The sequence below is a fragment of the Pipistrellus hanaki genome (assembly GCF_964339955.1).
Source record: "Pipistrellus hanaki genome assembly, chromosome: 2".
NCBI lineage: Eukaryota > Metazoa > Chordata > Mammalia > Chiroptera > Vespertilionidae > Pipistrellus > Pipistrellus hanaki.
The window spans coordinates 39,747,005-39,769,243 of record NC_140504.1 but is presented as its reverse complement, the minus strand read 5'-3'; the positions used below and the strand labels follow the sequence as shown (position 1 = coordinate 39,769,243).

General features: G+C 36.8%; 1 protein-coding gene across 1 annotated transcript in view; it reads right to left on the bottom strand.

The window, feature by feature from the left end:
* Positions 1 to 22,239, bottom strand: part of VPS8 (VPS8 subunit of CORVET complex) — a 235,378-nt gene that overhangs the window by 52,014 nt on the left and 161,125 nt on the right. The window contains exons 40-43 of the mRNA XM_084872527.1: positions 16,389 to 16,470; positions 15,967 to 16,049; positions 4,644 to 4,724; positions 2,713 to 2,882 (exon numbers count right to left, since the gene is read on the bottom strand). Coding sequence (XP_084728653.1) covers positions 2,713 to 2,882; positions 4,644 to 4,724; positions 15,967 to 16,049; positions 16,389 to 16,470 — 416 coding nt within the window. The remainder of the gene's footprint in view (positions 1 to 2,712; positions 2,883 to 4,643; positions 4,725 to 15,966; positions 16,050 to 16,388; positions 16,471 to 22,239) is intronic.

Sequence of the window (22,239 nt, the reverse complement as noted above, 5' to 3'; positions counted from 1 at the left end):
ACTGGGCCTCTAGTTATTATCTAAGTAGCTTATATAATAACAAGAGTCTGCCTTATCAAATTCAAGGCAAAAAGCAGTGATTTGATTAAGCATTAACAAAAATGTCAGTGCTACCGTAAATTCTTACACTCTTCCTATGAAGAAATTCCCTATTGATTACATTAAATTAACAAATGAACCTCCTGACATGATGTTGAGTATAACTCTCAGTCATCTTCACTGATTCCCCCTCACTTCTCAAACCTGAAGGCTGAACTGCCATAGAAGTCAATCCTTTTCTCTTCTGTAGTCTTTACAGTCTTTATCCTTCTATATATAATCTTCTCTCTGTATACCCTTGCTCCTTTAGTGATTCCTTTCAGTTCCATAGCCTTCAAATACTACCTACATGCTGATAGCTGCCCAGACTTCTCTCCTATACCTCACCTACCTGTCTCCTCAAGAACTCTACACTGAATATTAATGGGCTTAAATTTAACATGGCCAAAATTCTTGATTTTCACTCCATACCACCCCCACTCCATGCTCCCACCTAACCTTCCACGTCTCAATAAATGGCAACTACACTCTTCCAGTTTCTCAGGCCAAAAATTTTTGAGTTATCCTTGACTAGTATCTTTCTCTCACACCTCACATCCAATCTAGAAACAAATCTCAGCTTTCTCTTCATAATATCTCCAGAATCCGACCGCGTTTTAACTCATCATTACTACCCTGCCCTCTCTCACTTGGATTACTGCAGGAGCCTAACTGGTCATTCTACTTTCACCCTTGCCTTCCTATAGAACATTCTCAACACAAGGTGATCCTTAAGACATAGGTCAGATAATGTTAATCCTATCCTCAATGGCTTCTCATCTCAGAGTAAAGTTTAATTCTTTATAATGATGCAATTCCTATAGGATCTGGCCTCTGTTCCTCCTCTGAAGTTATCTCTTACCATCTTCCCTTTCCTTCTCTCTGCTCAGGCAGCACTCCCCTACTCATTCACTACTCCTTCAATCTCCCCAGACCGCTCTTGCCCCAGGCTCTGCATTGCTGACCTCTGCCAGAGGCATTCTCCTCTGACATTGCATGGCCACTTCCTTCATGTCTCTGATCAGATGTCACTTAAATAGGGAGACTTTCCCTAATGACTTTATAAATTAGTAACATCAAATATTCTCCTTCTACTATATCATGTTTTATTTTAGTCAGTCATTATTAATTACATTTTTATTAATAACTTTAAAATTTTCTGTCATAAGTCACCTTAACAGTGATGCTTTCCATGATTACCTATATAAAATATATTCCCCCCTGCCCAAGCTCTCTGTATCTCACTTAACATGTTTTAATTTTTTCAATACTAGTCACTATCTGACATTTGTTCATCTGCCCTTGATACTGGAATGTAAACTCCACAAGAGCAGATCCTTTGTTTCATCAGTACTACACCCTATCCTCTAGAACAGTACCTGCCATACAGTAGGTGCTCAATAAATATTTGTTGAATAAATGGGCTCTTTGTATGATGAGAACTACTTCTCTTTCCTATCACCACATCTGCCAATCTTCCTGGATCTATAATAGTAGTAGCTAACACTTAATATAATGCTTACTATATATGTGACATATGTCACCATGATCAAATGCCTTAAGTGAATTATCTTATTTAATCTTCACAAAACCCTTGGAAATAATATCATTATTATTCCAATTTACAGATGAGAAAACTAAGATGTAAAGAGATTAAGTTACTTGTTGAAGTCTCAAAGACAGTAAGAAAAATTAGGATTTGAACTCAAGAAGTTTGGCTACAGAGTTTACCTCATATCGCCTCTATCCACATATTCTAGGCAAGCTGTCTTTGCTCCTGAGATCAAACCTTTAACTTTTATACTAGATTTCTTCTTTGTACTACAGCTTTAAATATCATTTTATGCTGTCAGTTTCTAAATTTATATTTCCAGGACGTGTCTTGAGGGTTCTGACTAGAAAAACTGTCTACCTGTCATCCCTACTTGGATTCTATTATTCATCTCAAATCTAACATCTCCAGGACAAAACTCTTGATTTCTCCAGTTCCTCACACCTGTTCTTTCTCATCTTAGACAATGCTAACCTGCTCACCCAATTGCTCAGGCAACTCACACTCCATATCTAATACATCAGCAAGTTAGCTCTACCCTTAAAATATCTGAACCTATTCTTGTAGCACTCTCACCCTGAACACTTCTTCCATCCGCCTTACATGTATTTTATTTTTCCCCATAGCTCTTTTTAGAAAATATATATATTTTATTGATTTTTTACAAAGAGGAAGGGAGAGGGATAGAGAGCCAGAAACATCAATGAGAGAGAAACACTGATTAGCTGCCTCCTGCACACCCCTTACAGGGGATGTGCCTGCAATCAATGTACATGCCCTTGACCAGAATCAAACCTGGAACCCTTCAGTCTGCAGGCCGACACTATCCACTGAGCCAAACTGGTTTCGGCTCCACATAGGTCTTATTACTCTGCATTTATTTATTGCCTGACCACCCTAACACCCATTCCTTCTGATTCCCATGCAGTGCATAAGGTCTACAAGAGCAGAAGCATTGTCTTGTTTTGTTCACTGCTAGAATGTTCGACTGGGGCTGTGTACCCATGTGTTTTCCTGCCTGGTAATACCATACTGTATACACACACACACACCAGTTCGTGGGACATTTCCTTCTTTCTTACCTAAAGACAATAATTTCATCAGCTGTTTCTTGGTGCCTCTTATACTGCTGCAGACATATAGAGCAGTAATCCTGCTTGGGATTCAGTCCTCTGGTGACGGAAGCTCTCAGGTTGCACAGTGACCAGTGGAGATCTTGGTTTAGAAGGCTAGTAGTTGTTTCCAGCAGGGTCTAGGAAAGGCCAAAACAAAATACAAACAAATAAAAAAATGGTTTATAAAATAAAAGACACAGAGGGGATGGATAGAAAATATCAGTTGTTTTGTTTTCAACCACAACCAAAATTAAAATACACTATAAAGGTATAAAATTAAATAAGCATTAAAAACTCCAAATTAAGTGGTTAACTAAATTCTCAAAATAATTATTAAAAAGCTGTTACTAGTTTCTACTGAGAAATGAATGCTTGGTCATTCTATGGCTTAATTCAGTACTGATGGCTTTTGAATGACTAGATAAGCCCAAATCTATTTATTTATTACATGTATAAAATAAGTTCTCTCTAAACGACTTGAAATGTTGTAACAAATAACAAAAATATCCCTGATTTTTAAAATGTTTTACTGATTTTTAGAGAGAGAGGAAGGGAGAGAGAGAAAGAAACATCAATGAGAGAAGAACATCATCGATCGGCTGCCTCCTGCACGTCCCACAATGGGGATCAAGGCCACATCTAGGCATGTGTCCTGATGGGGAATCAAACCAGCGACCTCTTGGTTTCTGGGTCAGTGCTTAACTGCTGAGACTTCCTGATTTTTTAAAAAATAGAAACTGCATCCATGGCACTATTTCAAATAACCTTTCACTGAAAGAGCTAATGGCCATTACTCAGTTTATATCTCTCTTGTGCAGAGATCACATTTTCCTGATCAGCACTTACAAGTCATTTGAAACTGCTCAAGACTGTGACATCTGTCATTAAGCCACATGAAGACATTTTCACACTACCACATTAAATCATTTTTACAGTTCTATGTGCTTATAAAGTATTGCATTCACTTTTGCATTAATTCTCAACATTCATATATGTCATATCGTTTAGATGTATAGTTGGGGAAAATATACCATCCTCCTTGCTACAGAGCCTAGCCCTTTAACTGCATCTGTAATGTAGAACTTCTAGTTTTAATAGTCCAAGCATAGAACTAAATGTCATTCTTTCCAATCAACCCCATCTTTTCCTCCTCTTCCAAAGTTCCCAACAATATTCTGCCTCACACTCAGCTTTCCTTCTGCTGACATGCACTCTGTGCTTGTGGGGGTTTCAGCTCCACTGGGTTATGCTGACCAAAACTGTAGTTCTTACGGCGCTCTAAGAAAAGCTTTGTCACCCAAATGCTTCTTTTTCTTCTAATTAAAAAAAAGCAGAAATTCTATCTACCATGCCCAAAATGGCACTTTTTCCTAGGTGGTTTCATGAGTAACTTTGAAGTATATTAAGAAAAAAATCTGTTCCTCAACCTGCCTCCCACTGAGAATTTAAGCTATAGGCAGTTTTGAGTTAAGGGAGAACTAATGACCATTTTTGGTTAGCGGCAATTATCTGCTTCAGGATATTTAAAAGAAGACTCTTTAATTTTAGTTTGTAATTTTCTAAACTCATGCTGACCCTTCCCTTTCATGGGTTATGTCTTTGCATCCAATTATTTTTCCAGAAAGTTTTTCATACTTTTGATTCCTGCCAATAAATCAAAACAATAAAATGAATCCAAATTTGATGCATTTCCACATTCTAGAATGTATACTTGTGTATAAAATATATATTAGTTAATTAAGGTCAAGAGAAGTTTAAAATTTTTTTAAACCACACATTTTAATCTATTGAACTTTCTTTAAATAGATGGTAATTTTTAAAGAAAAAGTATAGGTGCAGAGAAAAAGAAACAGCTTTTTTCCACCTTAGGAAAGGCCTAGAAAAAGAAAGTAGCTTACTTGTTCATAGTTAAAGGTGTCCAACATTCCCAGAATAAGTCCCTGGATTTCTCCAAGTTTTCCTTTTCCATAAACTGGATCCTAATTTTAAAAAAAGTTGCAAGAGATTATAATTTTGTTCTTTAAACAGAACTTTAAAATACAAGTTATCCAAAAAAGCCAATTATCCTTAAGTATTATTTTAAAATATATTTTATTGATTTCAGAGAGGAAGAGATAGAAACATCAAGTATGAAAAGAATCAATGATTGGCTCTGGCACACCCCTTATTGGGGATCAACCCTGTAACCCAGGTATGTGCCCTGACTGGGAATCAAACTATGATCTCCTGGTTCATAGGTTGACCCTCAACCACTGAGCCACACCAGCCAGGCCTTAAGTATTTTTCTATAGTCACAAAATATTCTTCCATGAATCTGCCACTGGAAATGCACACTCGTCTCCCTTTGGCCATCACAGATATTTTTGAAAAATAAATAAAATTTAGCTGACCCAAGCCTCTTGTTTTACAACCTTCCTTGCAAGTCTAATTAAATTTCACTGTGGTTTTGTTTCTGCAAAAAGCTTCCTCTCATTCTCCATATTAAAAACCACCTCTCCTTTAAGCTCTTATTTATCTGCTACATCAAAACCAATGTACTCACAAATACTCAGAATCTATCTTAACAATTTCTCCTGCTACTCACATTTAACCACCTCTTAGCTTAAACCAACTAAATTGTTTCAGGTTAGGAGACAAGACTTCAATTTACGAGATCAGTTTATGCATCTAAAGAGCAGCTTTCAGTTTTTCAGTTTTTAAAAAATAAATCCTCTACTAATAAACAACAAATACCCAGACACCCAATTGTCCTCCACTACTTTTCATAAGAGGTGTGCCAAGTAACTTGCTAATTAAATACAATTTGGAAAACACTAAAGTGTACAAAGATAAATAAAATCCAACTACCCAGAGACAAATTATTTAGTATTTAATGTATATTCTTTCAATCTTATTTCTGAAGAGGCAGAAAAAGGGAGAGAGAAAGGAATGTATTTCTTAGTGTACAAAATTTAAGTATTTCACATATTACTTTTTCATTTACTAAGTAGTATATTGTGAGCAGTTTCCCATGTCATCAAATATTTCATAATAACTACAGAGTATGAATTATGATAAAATATTGTTATTCAATCATTCTCTGCTGTTGGACATTCAAGTTCCCTCCCCAACCCCCATTTTCCACCCCATATCCTACCCACTATTATCAAATGCTAGTGGCTGCAAATTTTTGTCTAAATCACCTTATTTAGAGCAGATTTCTAGAGAGGAAATTTCTGACTTAAAGAGCATTTTTTTATGGGAATGGATATAAACTGCCTAATTGGTCTTCAAAACGTTGTTATTATGCAATTTTATCTCCATCAGCATATTTGTGCACTCATTTTTCTGCACCTTTGGCTAGGGTGGGAATTATAATAAAATGCTTTGTTAATAAATGAATATATCAAGCCTATTATTTCACTATAGTATGAGGTTATACATGACATAAATAACTTCCATGCTAACAGGGGAATCCAACTAAACAGTAATGATAAAAGTAGCTATGTATTAAGTGGCTACCATATGCAAATACAGTGCTAAGTACTTACTATATACCATTCCAAAACATTTATAAATAAAGAAATTTGGGCTCAGAGAGGTTAAGTAAAAGCATTTAAGATCACAAAACCATTAAGCAGATAAGCTGGGATTTGAATCTCAGTACTTTATGGTTAATTAAAACCATGCTTTTAACACACAGTACTGATCTCCCAAGTGTGGGTACATAAACTAATAAACTAGTGTTTGCTAGATAACATGGGTAATGGATATGGATAACTAAATGACAGGCCAATGTTTGCTGGAAAATATGAGTAACATTTCTGGTTACTTCTTAGAGAGTAGGGGTTCTTAAAATCTTGGTGCAGTAAGAGTAACTGAGTTCAGATGTTAAGAAAGAATAAAGACAAAATTGTAAAGCAGGAAAACTTAGAAGAAAGGTCCAGAAATGTGAGAGGAAACTTTGCCTTCCTGTCCTTGCACAACATACGTCTTAGGATTTGCATCTTCTCTTCTGGCTCTGATGATGGCTCATGAGGATTGGGTAGTTGAGTTTCTAAGACTGGTTTCAGTATTTTATTTGTTCTAGAGCAGCACAAGATAGTCTACCACAGATTCCTGGTCCCTGATGCAGAGGAAGATGGAAGGTAGAGAATACCTCTACATTTATGTGTTTATGAATAAGTTTACAAGTGTGGGCTTGAATGGGTCACTTCAGCTAGGTGGGGAAATTTTCTGTTTCAAAACTGGAGATTGTACAACTAAGCTAAAGATACTTTTCAAACAGGTACAGACCATTTACAGAAGGCAAGACTATAGCTATCTCAGATAAGTTGCCACTAGAAAAACATTTCGGGCCATAAACTTACCAGACAAATTTTTCTTCTAATTTTCTTTGCATAAAAATAGACCCATGCTAAATCTTCCCAAGTTAGTATGCTTTTCATCAAGCTCTTAATAAATACACTTATTTCTCAAAGTATCGACAGTTTAATACATTATAAAAAGACCTATTATAATACCTACTGTAATATGTATATCTCACACACTAATATAATTCTAATACAGAAAAGCTCTGTCATTTTTTATGACCAGAGTGACTTAGATAATAGAGGTCTTTAAAAGGTTAAAGTCTGATAAAAATAAGTAATCTTTATAGGTCATGTCTATATTTATATCAGTACATTTCATTTTAATATGCATAATTTAAAAGCAAAATCATGAAAATTACCTCATGCTGGGACAACATATAAATTATAGAATGCAAAAGAGAGTTCAAGGCTTAATGCACAGCATGCACACAATCCACTGGCTTTTCAAATTATTTTCCAAAGATGTCAGCCAGATTCTTCGGCAATGAATAACTACTGAGTTTTACTTTAACTTTTTGTAAACTATAAAACAAGAGCAGACTGGGTGCTTCACATAAACTTGTTTTTTAAAAGCACATTAAAAAAAGATGTGATGATCACTTTTTTCCCTATTGTTTTTGAGTACCCTTTGTACCATGTATATGGTTTGTTTTAAAATAAAAAAAATTTGCTCATCAAACACTACTTTAAAATATGAATAATGTCCTCAGCAGGTTAGCATATGAATCGTTTGTTTGCTTTAACCCCCTCAGTAAGACGGCCATTAATAGGTTGTCACAGCCAGGAACCACTTTTGCCACAGAGGGAAGATCAATAAAAGCAAGCAGTGAAGATAGAACGCATACAGCATACATATGGTTCCTTATAAACACTCGCTTCTTTATCATCTAATGTTCATGAAAGAAATCTAAGTAAGTCAGATGCCAGGAATCAGTTTGAATAAATACTCAGAGGTCAAGAAGATCTTTGAGAACCTATCATGTGAACATCTTTCTGAAAAAAACTGTATATCTGAGCAACTTTACGTTTAAATAACAGTCAATACCTATTTCTCCCCAGGGCACCTGGTAAAATGAGGGGGAATATGAAAAACGTGGCTGATGTTAAGTACAGAAGGAAAGATCTAACATCGGGAGTCAGAAGACCAAGGTTAATGTTCTAGGTGTTCCCTGTTAATAACTATTAAACTAAGTCACGTCATGTAATCTTTCTGAGTGGCACTTTCCTTATGAGAAACATGAGGATACTACTACTTCCCCAGCTTAATGTACACAGAACAAAGGAAAGAAAGTGTGCTATAAACCACTCAAGGGCATTAGGTGATTGAGCCAACAAATATTTATTGAGTCTATACTATGTTCCAGGCACTGTGCTGAAACAGGAAATATTCTAGTGCAGCAGATTTAAAGTGGATTACATAAATATTAGGAATGATAAGGGGAAAGATTATCATCATTGATGTTTCTATCTTTCCCTCTCCCTTCCTCTCTGAAATCAATAAAAATATGTATTTTTAAAAATGGTAAGGGGGAAGATTAAAAAAACAAACAAACAAAACACACATAGATACGTAAAAAACCTTGGATGGAGCACTTGATAACTTAAATGAAATGGACCAGTTCCTTGAAAGACACAATCTACCAAAACTCACACAAAAAGAAATATATTTTAAAAAGAAGAAGAAATAGTTAATTTGAATAAATATGTATCTTTTCACAAAACTGCCTTCCAAAACAGAAGGCCCAGACCCAGATGGTTCTGTTGGTTTATTCATACCAAATGTTTAAAGAAGAAGTTATAGAAATACTCTACAATTTGTTCCAAAAACAGAACCAGAGGAAATGAGGCCAGCATTACCCTAATACCAAAAACAGAAAAACAACCGCAATTGAAATGTTAGCAAGTTATTTTACAGATATAGACAAAATGATTCTAAAGTTTATATGGAAAGACCAAATACTCAAAATAGCCAACATAACATTAAAGAATAACAAAGCCTGAGGACACTACCTGACTTTAAACTGTATTCTTAAGCTCCAATAATCAAGACAATGTGGTATTGGTGAGAGACTAGGCAAAAAGATTCATGGGAAAAAAAAAAAGAAAAAAAAAAGAAAAAAAAAAAAAAAGAGCTGCCAGAAACAGACCCTCTTAAATACAGTCAACTAGGCAAAGGCAATTCAATGGAGAAAAGGACAGAATTTTCAACAAGTGGTGTAGGAATAACGGGACATCCACATGCAGAAAACTGACTCTAGACATTGACATTAAACTTTTCACAAAACTTAACTCAAATTCGATCACAGACATAAAATGTATAATGCAAAACTTCTAGAAAATAATATGGGGGGGGGGGGGGGAAATCTAGGTGACCTTGAATTTGATGGTGAGTTTTTAAATATACCACTAAATGCACAATCCATGAAAGAAAATAATTGAATTGTTCTGCATTAAAATTTAAAATCTGCTTTGTGGAAGATACAGTTGAGAGAATGAAAAGACAAGGTGGGAGAAAATATTCCTAAACACATATCTGATAAAGAACTTGTATTAAAAAATATACAAAGAATTTTTAAAACTCAAGAAAACAACCCAACTAAAAAGTGTGCAAAAAGAACTAAACAGACACCTTACCAATGGAGATATACAGATGGCAAGTAAGCACATGACAAGATGCTCAACATTATTCATGAGGGCACGACAAATTAAAACAATGAGACCACTGACCTATCAGGATAGTTAAAATCTAAAATACCGGATTTATTGTTTTATATAGGGTCGGCAACTAAGTAATTGCGGGTTTCACACATATATGGCTTCAGTTGAATTTTTAGGTTTGCAGACGTAGTAAAATGTAAAACACATTTTGTATTTGATAGTTGGCTATTCAGCTGTTAATCAGTAAAAAAAGTTTTTTGATCTGTTTTGTAGTTTTTGTTTGGCGTTCGTTGAAAAATGGAAAATCAAAAGGAACATTTTCGTCATATTTTGCTTTTTTATTTCCGCAAGGGAAAAATGCATCACAAGCTCATAAAAAGTTATGTGCTGTTTATGGTGACGAAGCCTTAAAAGAACGGCAGTGTCAAAATTGGTTTGCCAAATTTCGTTCTGGTGATTTTTCACTCAAAGATGAAAGACGCTCTGGTCGTCCAGTTGAAGTTGATGACGCCCTAATCAAAGCAATAATCAATTCGGACTGTCACAGTACAACACGTGAGATTGCAGAGAAGCTTCATGTATCACATACATGCATTGAAAATCACTTAAAACAACTTGGCTATGTTCAAAAACTCGATACATGGGTTCCTCACGAACTGAAAGAATCACAGTTAACGCAACGCATTAGCAGCTGCGATTTGCTAAAGAAACGTAATGAAAATGATCCATTTTTAAAACGACTGATAACTGGCGATGAAAAATGGGTTGTTTACAACAATATCAAGCGGAAAAGATCATGGAGCAGGCCAGGTGAACCAACTCAAACAACATCAAAAGCTGATATTCATCAAAAGAAGGTTTTGTTATCAGTTTGGTGGGATTACAAAGGAATTGTCTACTTTGAACTCTTACCACCCAACCGAACGATCAATTCTGATGTCTACATTGAACAACTAACAAAATTAAACAATGCAGTTGAAGAAAAGTGGCCCGAATTGACAAATCAAAAAGGTGTTGTATTCCATCATGACAATGCAAGGCCACACACATCTTTGGTCACTCGGCAAAAATTAATGGAGCTTGGTTGGGATGTTTTGCCACATCCACCATATAGTCCTGACCTTGCACCATCTGATTACTTTTTGTTTCGATCTTTACAAAACTCCTTGAATGGTAAAAATTTCAATAATGATGATGATGTCAAATCGTACCTGATTCAGTTTTTTGCTAATAAAAAACAGAAGTTTTTTGAACGTGGGATTATGATGCTGCCTGAAAGATGGCAAAAGGTCATCGATCAAAATGGGCAATACATTACAGAATAAAGTTATTTAGTTCCATGAAAAAATTGTCTTTGATTTTCTTTAAAAAATCCGCAATTACTTAGCTGCCGACCCAATAGCTCAGAATCTAGTCTCTCTTGGTCAATGTTCCAATAGTCTTGGGAACAATGAGAATGCTACTGCTCTAATTGATACACAAATGTCAACTAGTTCAAAGTGGTTAGCAGAAATATGCTGTTGTCCTTATTTTTATTCCTCTGGCTACTTTTAAGCTTTTCTGTTAATCATGAATTTTGAGCAATGTATGATATGCCTTGTAGTTTTCATAATGATTTCTGAGTTTGAGGTAACTTATTTGTGTACTAACAATTCTCCATAAATTTGGAAAATTTTTAGCCAATATTTGTTCAAATATTTTTTTCTGTTCCGGCTCCCTTTTTCAGGACTCCAAGTACACATATTTTGGACCATTTCAAAGTGTCTTACAGCTGATTATTCAAGTTGATACTGTGGTTCATTTTATTCCTGAATCTTTTTGCTCCAAAAATTTCATTCTGGAGAGTCTATGTCACTATGTCTTCAAATTCACTAATCTTTTTTGTTTGTTTGTTTGTTTTGGTGATCTTGCCTGCTAATTCTAATACCCATGTCATATCTGGGTTTCATTTTTCAATTTCTTTGCATACCTTATAAGTTTTGATTCAATGTCATACACTGTAAATTGAACACTGCTGGGATCTGAATATCTTTGTATTCCAAAAAGCATTTCTAAGCTTTGTTCTGGGATGCAGTTAAATTATACTTGAAAACAGTTTAATCCTTTCAGGCTTTGCTTTTAAGATTTGCAAGGCATGACGAGCTATGTTTAGTCTAGGCTTGTTTCCCACTCTTGAGTAACTCTGAGCACTCTACCCAATGTTCTGTGACTCATGGTGTCTTCTAATCTTCACTGGTGGGAAACACTGTTGTTGACCCTGTATGACTACAAGTATTAGTCCCTCTAACCTTTTCAGGTGGTTCTTTCCTTGGCTTAGGTAGTTTTGTCAGAGCATGCTTGAGAGCGGCCTACCACACATCTCCAGAATTTTCTCTTGGTACTTGCCCTGCAAATTCTTGGTCTCTCTTGACTCTCAGCTCCATCTCCTTAAATCAATGGGTATATTGGAAACTGTGTTACTCTCTGGAAACTCTCTCAAAACATTACGTACAGCAAACCTTATTTATTTCCTGTCTCTTGGGGATGACTGTCATTTATTGCTGGATATCCAGTTTTTGAAAAACTACTAATTCATACATTTTGTCCATTTTTTGGTTGTTTCAAGCAGGAGTATAAATCCAATCTCTGTTACTCCATCTTGATCAAAAGTGGAATTCCTCTCCTTGACTTTTATTTACTCTAGAAATATTTATTGAGTAGCTATTATATGCCATGTGCCTCTGGGCTAAGTGGTAGTGATGGAATACTAGGCAAAGCATAGTCTTATCTCCAAGGTCCTTCTGTACTAATAGGAAATAAAAAAATATTCTGATTTTTAGATATTTTCTAGAACTCCATTTTTGCTTTTCTTGCTAATTAGCTTTCTCTTAAAGTTCATCAAGTTTCAAGAATTTAACTACCACTTCTATGTAGATGATCTCTAAGAATATAGATCTCTTCCTATAAACTACAGTCTTGTATTCATCCACAGCTCATTGTTAGCAATGGGAAACTGATATCAGGGGATTATCTCGGTTCTTCTTGTATTCCCCTACATCTAACCTGTCAAAAAGTCAAGTGGATTCTATCAACTAAGTAATTTCCAAATCCATTTTCTACTATCCATTCTATTTAACTCAACTAACACGCTTTGAGTACCTATTACAATACATTCCAGGTATCTCTATGCCTTCAGCCTTGATTCCTTCCAGTTTATCCTACATAACATAGGTTGAGTGATCTTTCTAAAGAGAAACCTCATTCCATTATTTCTCTGCTTAAAATCCTTTAATGAGCATTTAATGATTTGAAAATAAAATCCAAAGTCCTTACCATGGTTTACAAAGCAATTAAGGACACATTCCCTGCCTGTCTCACACAATTTGGCTCCGACTCCCCTTTATTCTTATCCTGTGTTCTAAGAATACTTAAACACAACTCTCCAAATGTACCATGTTTTACCTCAAATCTTTTGTGAATATAGTTTACTCTGCTTAGAAAAGTCCTATTTCCTTTTTTCCCAGATCCCTTTAGGTTCTTTAAGATTCAGTTCAGACATTTTCTCCAGAAAATTGTTCCAAAATCCCCAATCTGTTTCAAATATACCTTATATTAGTACCCCTTTGAAAATATATATTCAGAAACCCAACTCATTCTAATTTACGCAAAGCAGACAATTATTGTAAAGGTACTGGGATGTTTCAAGATTCTGAACAAAGGAATGCAGGTAAGCTTTAAGAGCTACTGAGCGACTCAAATGCCATCAGGATTTCTTTCCATTGTCTCCCTGCCCAGTGTCTTGAATCCTCTCCCATCTTCTCTCTTCTCCATAAATCTTGTCTATTTTCCTCCCTGTATGTCTGCTTCAATTTGCTTCTTCTCTCTGTAGATTAACTTTTTTTTTTTTATAATAGTTTAGTCCATATAATGGAAAAGTAGTTACTGTCACCTCCTCAACATTGTACCTTATGTAATCCAGTGACCTGAAGAGAAACTTACTCATCTTTCTCAAGTTCAGTCCTAAAATTTCCAGTAAAGGACTGATTGGCCCTGCTTAAGCCAGCTGTCCACCCTGAGTCAATGAGGTGGAGCCAGTGGGCAGGGTCTTGCCTTCATAGGCTGTTCCTGCTGTAATCTCATTGACTGAAAGGGAGATATAAAAGTGGCAGTTGCCATAGCTGGAGTTCAGAGCACATAATCCTTAAGGGGGGCACCATTACCTGATTAGATCCCTGTGCATAGTTATATCAGAATACTTTCTATCTCTCTTATAAGAGTTATTTTAGGGCAAGAACTGTGTCTTTTATCCACATAGGCAATGACCAAACAGGGTAACATATAATTAATAAACTAACTAATAGTAAGCTTTTCAAAAGACCAGGGCCTGAAACAAATGAAAAAGCTTACATAATATAATGAGAAAGAACATAAATTAGAAGGTAAGAGACTATTTTGCATATCATCTTTCATTAACAGAAATTTTTATAGTAGCCATACCTACCTCAAGAGATTATGAGCTTTAAATGAGAGAATACCTGTGAAAACATCTTGAAAACATAAAAATCTGTATAAAATATAAGGCAGCACTATTACTACAGTAATCACAAATGTGAAGGTAAAGAATTTAAGAACTAACATACCCTCCTGATTAGTGGGATAACAACCACTGAGGGCAGAAAATAAGAATAAATCACATTGAATGCCAATAAAACTCAAAGGAAAGTGAAGATTTTCAAATATCAAAAGCCATTAAAAATATGAATTTTAAAATACAGAATAAAAGAACATATGCTTTTGCCAAGGGAAAATTAGATTTTATTTATTGTAATTTATGTATCAGAAAGTGTGGTTAAAGCTCAACATAAAGCAAAATGCATATACTGAAAGATAAGCCAGTTTTGGCTTCAGGTTTTCATTTTTTTTCTAATCTACTTGGTGAACTAAAGTATTCCTGCCTTATGGAGATACTGCTTCATATGTGATTAAAAACCTTATAACTAATGCATTTTAAAATAGATACAAAAGAAGTAGTCTATATCAAAAGAATTATTCAACAATGACAAGGATCAAATGAGATAATATATGTCAGGAGACATTCTAAATGATAAGAAACTAAGTGATGAGAGACTACTGAATGCAGTAGTCTTTATCAGCAAAGGCCCAGATGCTCCATACCAAGTGGAAATAAGAGCTTGCAAAGTCTTAAAAGAGATCTGACAGGGACATTCTTGATTGGATAGAAATCATCAGAAAATTATAAAGACCAATGGCATCATATTATTGTTTGATTGTGTGTGTGTGTGTGTGTGTGTGTGTGTGTGCATACTGCATGAAGTAAAGGAAGGCAAAATGGACTCTAAGGATAATTCTTGCTTTTTCCCTAAGAATGTTCACATATTTTTCTAAAAATGTATCTTAATGTATTTTTAATGTTCTCCTTTTGATGAAGTTGGAAAGGTTCAGGTGTCTTTGCTGGTGAGAACAGGCTGAAATAACGTGTCCTACAAAAGCTTTGGATACAAAGCCAACTAGAATCTAGAATAGGGGATGAGTTTTAGACATAGAGAAAACTTTAGGATGAGTTAGAAAAGATAAGTAACAACTAATAATTAAAAAATACCTATATTAACGTAATTTCTAGGATATCTTTTTTTTTTTTTTTTTTTTTTTTTTAAATATATTCCCATTGATTTCAGAAAGGAAGCCAGAGGGAAAGAGACAGAAACATTAATGGTGAAAGAGAATCCTTGATCGGCTGTTTTCTGCATGTTCCCGACCAGGGATCAAGCCTGAAACTTGGGCATGCGCCCTGACTAGGAATCGAACCATGAACTCCTGGTTCCTAGGTCGATACTCAACCACTGAGCCATACAAGCTGGGCTAGGTTATCATTTTTTTGTAATTAAAAAAGTATAAGCAGCTGGAAATAATGGTAATTTTCTCCTAGTTTTAGCACACTAACAGGAAGCTTGTGTATCTAAATGCCAAGGTAACTGAACATCTGAAGGCTGCATGCCTTAACTGAACCTCACAAGTGTGTGCCAAACCCATACCACTGGAGCGCTAGGAAGAGTCAAGATGAGAGTAATAAATCAGATATTAGCTCATGCCAATGTTCAGCTGCAATCTGCTTGAGACATATTTAGACATTAGCTCAAATTGCTATCATTTACATGTAACGAAATATTAGTTGAACTTGATCAACATTGAATTTCCCCCACGTTTCACTCACCTGTAAGATTCTTTGCAAGATTGATGGAAGTGCAATAAAGGCTGCCATGCTGTTTAGAACTTGCATGGTCAAGGATTTCAGAGCTGTTGTAATAAAATGTTGATATTAAGGTTAATTTAGAATAAGAGTTTTTGGTTTTTCCTACAATTCAGTGGAAAATAGGTTTATATAGCCTCCTGAAAACTTAGCTAACCAAGGCCAGTTTGATATTTTAAAGTTTAATTACTGCAAAACTATTAATATTAAAGACAAATGACATAATTGGTGCCGTGGAAAGCAATGAATCTGAAAGATGAAATCAACACCACAATATAATTTCATCAAGATATATAATAAGAATATGATATTGGGAAAAAGTATCACAATGTTAGTTTTTAGCAGATAAAACTGGGTGGTAGTATAGATGGCTCTGATGAACGTACCTTCAGAGTGTAGGTGAGGTGTGGCTGAACTGGACAGCTTCTGAGGGGCCATCATTGCCTCCAATAAGGGAAACCAGAGTGCCTACAATGACAGAGCAAACCAAAGGAGAACAAAAGTGCTGCTATTTAAAAACATATTTTTAAATTAATTTTTAGAGAGAAAGGAAAGGAGAGGCAGAGAGAGAAATATTGCCTCCTGCCCACACCTTGCCAAGGATTGAGCTGGCAAACTGGGCATGTGCCCTGACTGGGAATAGAACCGGCACCCTTTAGGTGCACTGGACGATGCCCAATCAATTAAGCCACACTGGGTGGAGCAAAAGTGCTGTTATTTTTAAGAATAAGTAACATCAGCATAGTATTTCAAAGGCTGAAATGAACTTCTCACATATATTTGTTGGTAAAAATTAGAAAAACAAAAGATGGGACACTTGAATGGGAAGACAAGACAACAAAAAGCAGGGACCATAGCTAAAACAGATACATTTCTCATGCAACCTGGAAAAACAAGGAAGCTGCGGGTAAGCAAGGTTAGACCTCAGAACTGCAATCTTTGGTGTTTCAGAAGAGGGTAGGTTTAAAGGAACCAGGGCAGACATTGTATTAAATGCTTGACAACCATTTCTCATTTCAATCTCATAATAACCTTATACAGAGAGCATTGTCTTCACTTGAGATAAGAAAATGAAGCTTAGAAAACTTAACTTGCCAAAGATCACATTGCCAAAAATTGGTAGTAGGACTCCAAATTCTGTGCTATTCCTTAGGAATATCATCAGAAATAAAACTAATACATTTAAAGTTTCAAACAAATTTTCTAGATGGATAATGATTTACAAAAGGCCTTGACCCAGTATCTAGGTGGAACATATTCCTGTAAACATCCAGGTGGCAGAGCAGGACAAGAATGGTTATCTACAGAAGAGGGCACGTTCTCACCTCATCTGAGGAGCTCACGTGGCCATGGAGATATGTTAAGGGACGGGCTCAGGGCCCAGTGACTTTCCTACTGGGTGACCTCCCACTAAGGAGCTTTACTAGGAAGCCCTCATCTGCCCCGTTTGAGGTTTTCTAAGGCCAGGTTTTATACTGCTGGCTTTTTATATATTTCTTCCATTCTTAAGATACTGGCTTGAGCCATGTTATATACCAGCAATTCTTTATTTTATTGAAATTTTATTTTATCTAGTACTTATGACCTTTAATCTTATATTTATTTGTCCTTTCCTTTTTAAAAATTGAGTTATTTTTCTTCAATTAAATCTCCACATTAACCCTAAATATATGGTAAATACCTTTTCAATATTTTACCACTCTTGCTCTTTAGTATTGTTTCTTAATTTTTTTTTAACTTGGAAAACTGAAAACCCACAGGCTAAAATAACAATCCATGAAAGTAACAATGCTAAACCCCAAGGGCAACAAAACTAAACTGGAATTATTTTCCCTTGTTATATAATGAACTAGAGACCCAGTGCACAAAATTCATATACTGGGTGGGAGGAGTCCCTCAGCCTGGATTGCGAGAGGGCACAGGCCAGGCTAAGAGACCCCATGGGTGTACAACTGGGGCTGGAGAGGGGAGCAGGAGGTTGACCAGCTGGGGAGGGACCACTAGAGGGCTCCAGGGCATGTCTGGCCTGTCTCGCTCAGTCAGGATGGGCTGGACCCCAACAGCAAGCTAAACTACGGGTCGAGCATCTGCCCCATGGTGGTCAGTGCATGTCATAGCGAGCAGTTGAGCAACCTTAGCATATCATTAGCATATTAACTTTGATTGGTTGAACAGACTACTGGACGACCAGGCACTTAGCATATTAAGCTTTTATTATATAGGAGACTAGAGACCCAGTGCATGAAAATTCATGCACTGGAGGGGGAGGGGGTCCCTCAGCCTGGCCTGCCCCCTCTCAGAGTCCAAGAGCCCTCAGGGGCAGGAGGCAACATGGCAATTAGGGGAAGGTGATGCCCCCATCACACCTCTGCTGCTGCCACTGCCGACAGCACAAGTCTCAGCCAGCCCCGGTTACCTGAGTCTTGGGCCGGCCCTGAGAGGCTGAGAAGCTGCCATCTGCAGCTATTCTGAACCTCGACCAGCCCTGCTTGCCTGAGCCTCAGTCAGTGGGGGGTGCAGGAGGACCTGAGGCCCCCAGCAGGGCTGAGGGGACTCTGGCAGCAGGCGTGCAGAGTGGCCAACCCCGGCTGAGGAATGGATGACACTCTCAACAACATGAGTTATAACTTCCAATTTTTTGGACACCACAGTCAGGCTTCAGCTTTGGGGGAGGGAGGAAGAGAGGGATAGGCAGCTTGTTGGAGGAGTCTAGGCGAGCCGTCAGTCAGAGGGGGTTGCAGGAGGACCTGGGGCCCCTGGCAGGGTTGAGGGGACTCTGGTGGCAGGCATGTGGAGCTGCCAGCTTTCCCACCCCCGCTCCCCACCGTGGGTGCTGCCATTTTGCAATGGTATGATGGTCAATTTGCATATTACCTCTTTATTATATAGGATAGCTTTCTTTTCAGGGAATTATATGCAAAGCAAAGCCATGTTCTTTGTTATATCTAATCAGTAGACACTGATATAGCAGCATAAATAGCCAAAAATACAATATAAAGATAGGACAGGTAGACATTCTATTTGGGAAATGACTGTCAACCCAACTTCCTGTGGTCAAACTTAAAGAAAATACTCCATAATATTTCATTTTCTTAAGAAACTTTTATTTTTATTTTTATTTAAAAAAATATATTTTATTGATTTTTCAGAGAGGACAGGAGAGGGATAGAGAATTAGAAATGTCGATGAGAGAGAAACATCGACCAGCTGCCTCCTGCACACCCCCCACTGGGTTTGTGCCCGCAACCAATGTACATGCCCTTGACCGGAATCGAACCTGGAACCCTTTAGTCCACAGACCGACACTCTATCCACTGAGCCAAACCGGTTTCGGCTAATTTTCTGAAGAAACTTTTAGAAAGAGATATTATAGACAGTTCACAATCAAGCTTTTGGATACTTCAACTTTTCTAGTTAGTTTAGGGTCTGCAGCAATAGCTCTTGTTCTCACACTCTCCAAAACAAAGCAAAATAAAGCAAAGCAAAGAAAAACAAGGCAAAACAATTATTAAAAAATCCTCCAAACTTAAAGTTTGGTATTAAATAAAAGCAGTCTAGAATTTCCAAAAAATACTATTTACATAAAAACAATCATTCAAGTACTTCCGTTATGAAACTTGTTCAGAAATGAAGCAGAAACCAGTTTTGGGGGTTAGGGGTGTGGTGGTAGAGAGTGGTGTGAGGTGTGAGACAGACTTCCCTTATAGATAGAGTTCTCTTACATATGCAGCCAGAAAATTGTATAATTATAATCCTAGAGAAGTGAAAATTTCAAAGAATAGAAAAAAGTCTAACATCTAATATCTTTAATTAATTCCATCATAAACATTTTTTGACCAAGTAAATAAATAAATTTCCCTTTTGTCATATTAAAGGAAGCCTTGTTCCTGTTTTTAAGAGACACAGAGTTCAAATATAGTCAAAATAATCCCTAGTGTTCTGGAGGCATGGATTTTATATCTAAGTCTATCATTAAAATATGTGAATCTGGACATATTTCAGGTGATGTGAACCTGAACAGCTATATTTATAAACCATAATTGCCATTTTTCCTAAAATTTCCATGAGAAGAGAATCAAATAGATATTAAAGAAGCGACAGAAGGATTGAAATTTAAAAAAGGTTTGGTATCAAATATGTATAAACATAGATTTAACAATTTTACCCTTTTGTGTTTTTCTATCAAAATACCACCATGTCCAAATATAGCCAGCTAACCATCTATACTAATAAAAGGGTAATATGCTAATTAGACCAGAGACCTTCCAGACATCCTTCCAGACCAAGCCATGGTGGCGGGGCTAAGGCAGAGGCAGTTAGGGGCGATCAGGCCAGGAAGAGAAGGCAGTTAGGGGTGATCAGGCTGGCATGGGGAGTAGTCAGGGGCAAGAAGGCCAGTGGGGGTTAGTTGGGGGCGAGCAAGCCAGCAGGCAGAGTGGTTAGGAGTGATCAGGCAGGCAGGTAAGCAGTCAGGTGCCCATGGTCCCGGATTGCGAGAGAAATGTCCGACTTCCAGTTTGGAGGTCGGAAATCCCCCTGAGGGGTCCCAGATTGGAGAGGGTGCAGGCCGGGCTGAGGGCCACCCCTTCCCCCATGCATGAATTTTGTGCACCGAGCCACTAGTAAGATAAATGAAAATAAAAACATGGGATGGAAAAATCAAGGCAAAAGGATTGGTGTAAAGCCTGTTATCCATTTGAATAAAGATTAAATAACCATGAGAATTATGGATTCAGAAAAAAGTGTATTATTAACCTTAATAAAGTATAATAACATAACTTAATTAAGATGATTGGACAAGAGAGGTTAGAGAAAGTATGAATTCATACAAATTTCCTTACTGGCTTGGAATCATAGATATTATAAAAACTGAAATGTAATTATAAACATAATAATTCCAATCTATTACAGTTCAGAGTTCTTAAACTTTAGTGAGATTTATTAAGAGATAATATGGTAAAGAAATACTTGAAATTCACCAATTCCTCAGTTTTACACAAGCTTCCTAAATGCGACTAAATTTCACATTTATTTTAAAGGCAAGCATTCTTTGACCTGTTTTTTTCTAAAATTATGTTAACCTAGACAGATAAAAAATATCTAGAGTGACAGTCACCAAATGATAATGATGATTATTTCTGGGTGATAGGACAGACACAGATAATTTTAAAAAGCATCCTTCTGCATAACTTTCTGTATTGCAGGATTTTAAAAAACGATGGGTATATATCTTTCACACATAAAAGTTTTTTTTGATAAACAAAAAAGCATCTATATTGTGTAAATGTCTTGTTATACATAATTCAAACTCTAAAGGGTTTTCAAAATTCATAACCTTAAAAAATCCTTGACAAAAACATAAAGGAGCCCGGCCGGTGTGCCTCAGTAGCTGAGTATGGATCTATGACCCAGGAGGTCTCGGTTCGATTTCCAGTCAGGGCACATGCCTGGGTTTGGGGCTGGATCCCCAGTGTGTGTGTGTGTGTGTGTGTGTGTGTGTGTGTGTGTGTGTGTGAGGCAGCTGATTAATGATTCTCTCTCACCACTGATATTTGTATCTCTCTCTCCTTCTCCCTTCCTCTCTGAAATCAATAAAAATGTATTTTTAAAAATGTAAAGGAGAAATTTATTCATCTCATAAGAAAACATTATTATTTCCATTGTAACACACATGGCTAACTATATATGAAACATTTACCCTGCTTCCGGTTTCAGACCACCAGGCAGTGGGAAAAAGCCAGGTGGTGTTAAGCCAGACAGCACAGCCTTGAGGGGCAGGCACCAAGGAGTTATGCCACATCATGCTGTCGACTTTACTTGTTAAGACTACTGCAGAATTTTGCTGTCAAGTAACATCTCATCCCCTACTTTTCTGCTTTACTGCTGTAACTCCTATCTGCACAGGTGCTCCACTATTCCTCCTTCAGTTCTGTGTTCTCCCCTTTGCACTCTGGAATCCGGTACAGCAGTGCTTCCACCATGGGTTGCACAGTGGAATCATGGGGGAAGTTTACAACATACTCATGACTGGGTCACAGCTACAGGGACATTGATTTAATTGACCTGGTTGCAATCTGAGTGCTGGCATTTTTCAAAGCTCCCTAGGTGACTCTAAGGTGCAGCCAAGGCTGAGAACTACTATGTCATAACCTTCTTTGACTTTTTCCAGCTTTCTCTGTATCCCTGAGGGTTTTCTTCCAGTTCTTCATGCTCACTTTCATCCATGGGGAATGGAAG